This window comes from Vollenhovia emeryi, unplaced genomic scaffold (assembly GCF_000949405.1).
Source record: "Vollenhovia emeryi isolate VEMERY1.0 unplaced genomic scaffold, V.emery_V1.0 DF946713.1, whole genome shotgun sequence".
NCBI classification, from domain to species: domain Eukaryota; kingdom Metazoa; phylum Arthropoda; class Insecta; order Hymenoptera; family Formicidae; genus Vollenhovia; species Vollenhovia emeryi.
This window is the reverse complement of record NW_011959653.1, coordinates 1-1,836: the sequence shown is the minus strand read 5'-3', so window position 1 is coordinate 1,836 and position 1,836 is coordinate 1. Positions and strand designations below refer to the sequence as shown.

Here is a 1,836-nt window from a genome sequence, read left to right as displayed (position 1 = left end):
TATATATATATATATATCGTTTCTCAAGTAGGAGGGAGTCGTTAGGTTAGGTTAGGTATGACAACGGTCTTCTTCCTGTCTTGTTTGGCAAGTGTACGAACGACAACTTCTAACCGAACGCTCACGACAACTTCCGATGATGCCCGAAAATGACACACTTTTTCCAACATGGCGCTGTTCAACTGGGGACAGAAAATTTGGCCTATCCACTATCCAGTTATAATATAGATCAGTGATCTCCACTACGTCGAGCAATATTATGCAACACAGCAGTTGCAACAATAACAGGTAACACTTTTTCCACTGTTTGAAATCTAGACCCAAGTGCCAGGATAGGAAATCTTCTTTTCCAGATTCCAAATACTCGCTCGATACAATTGCGTGTACGTATATGTGATTCATTATACAGTTGCTCTGCCCGAGTTCGTGGATTTTGTATAGAAGTCATTAAATATGAGCGCAAAGGGTAACCACCATCACCTAACAGGAAAGTATCTTGGAATGTTTTAGCTTCGAATAAGGCGCGTATCCTGGAATTATTAAATATTGTAGCGTCGTGTACTGAGCCTTGCCAACGAGCCACAATATCGCTTATCTCTAAATTTGCATTGCAAATTGCTTGAACGTTAATAGAAAAGTATCCTTTCCTATTTCTGAAATATTCAGCGGTGTTTCCACCTAAAACAAATAATCATTATCTTTATAGTCTTTATAGAGTCACATACACACACACACACACACACGTGTGCACGCATGCACGCACGCACGCAAGCACACACACACACACACACATACATAATGCAATTATAAAAATTTGATAGTTGGAAAGGAAACGGTTATGCATCAAGGATCAAAATACAATATAAAATACAATATACTTAATGTATTCATTACAAACCAAAAATAATAAAAAATATATTTTGAGAAACATAAAACCGTCTGTATGAAACAACAAAGTAAACACTACGTGAAACATATAATTATATGTAAAAAAATATGTTTAAAATGTTAAAAATTATTTACCAAATGACTGTACTTTTATGTGAGTGCAATCCATGCAACCTATTACTTTAGGAAATCGTGCAATATAAAAAAAACTTTATTTGTTCCCTTTTTATTTCGTCAGCAAGCACAGGAAACTTTATATAACGTGGTCGAAGACGAGCAATAGCAGCAGTCACCCGATGAATAATTCTGTGAGAACTTGTTTTGCTCACTCCAGAAAAATCTGCTGCTGATAATAAATGACTTCCAATTGCATAAAATCTTAAAGTTAAAAGAAGCTGGTTTATCGGAGATATAGCATTGTTTCTGGAAAAAAATTTTTATTGTTTGTAATCATTTTATTTGATTTAATCTTGTTTACTTTGTATTTAATATACTCTAACAGTAACATTACATCAACGTTATAAATTCCACTCAATAATTTAAATACAATATTACGTCTACGTTTGTTTTCTCCCATTAGGAAAATAAATCTATATATAGTTTACATCATGTACAGCTTAGATATTAGATTAATATACAGTCTTTGTGACGTAAACTATAGATTTAGCTTCCTTGTAGGAAAAAACGAACGCAGCTACATATATTCCAGACAGCACACCATGTCTAAAAGACAGCTTTAAGACGTCTTTAAGTCTAAAAGACGTCTTAAAGACGTCTTTATGATGTCTTTTAGATATGTGTGCTGTCTGGGATGTTATTTTTCTTTACAAGGTAGTAGTCAGAACTAAAAGGTATTAAATATTATACACTTGCATCTTATTAATATAGTTGTGCAGGTCATCATTGATCATTGATTTAATTGAATCTGTTTTATAATGATTGACTTTA

General features: G+C 33.6%; 1 protein-coding gene across 1 annotated transcript; it reads right to left on the bottom strand.

Annotated features, from left to right (window-relative positions):
- Positions 1–229: 229 nt before the first annotated feature.
- LOC105559357 (putative nuclease HARBI1) lies at positions 230–678 on the bottom strand (the record flags this gene model as incomplete). The annotated part of the gene is made up of 1 exon (XM_012007580.1): positions 230–678. A coding segment is annotated over one exon (449 nt), but the record flags the coding sequence as incomplete, so codon positions are not given.
- Positions 679–1,836: the final 1,158 nt, after the last annotated feature.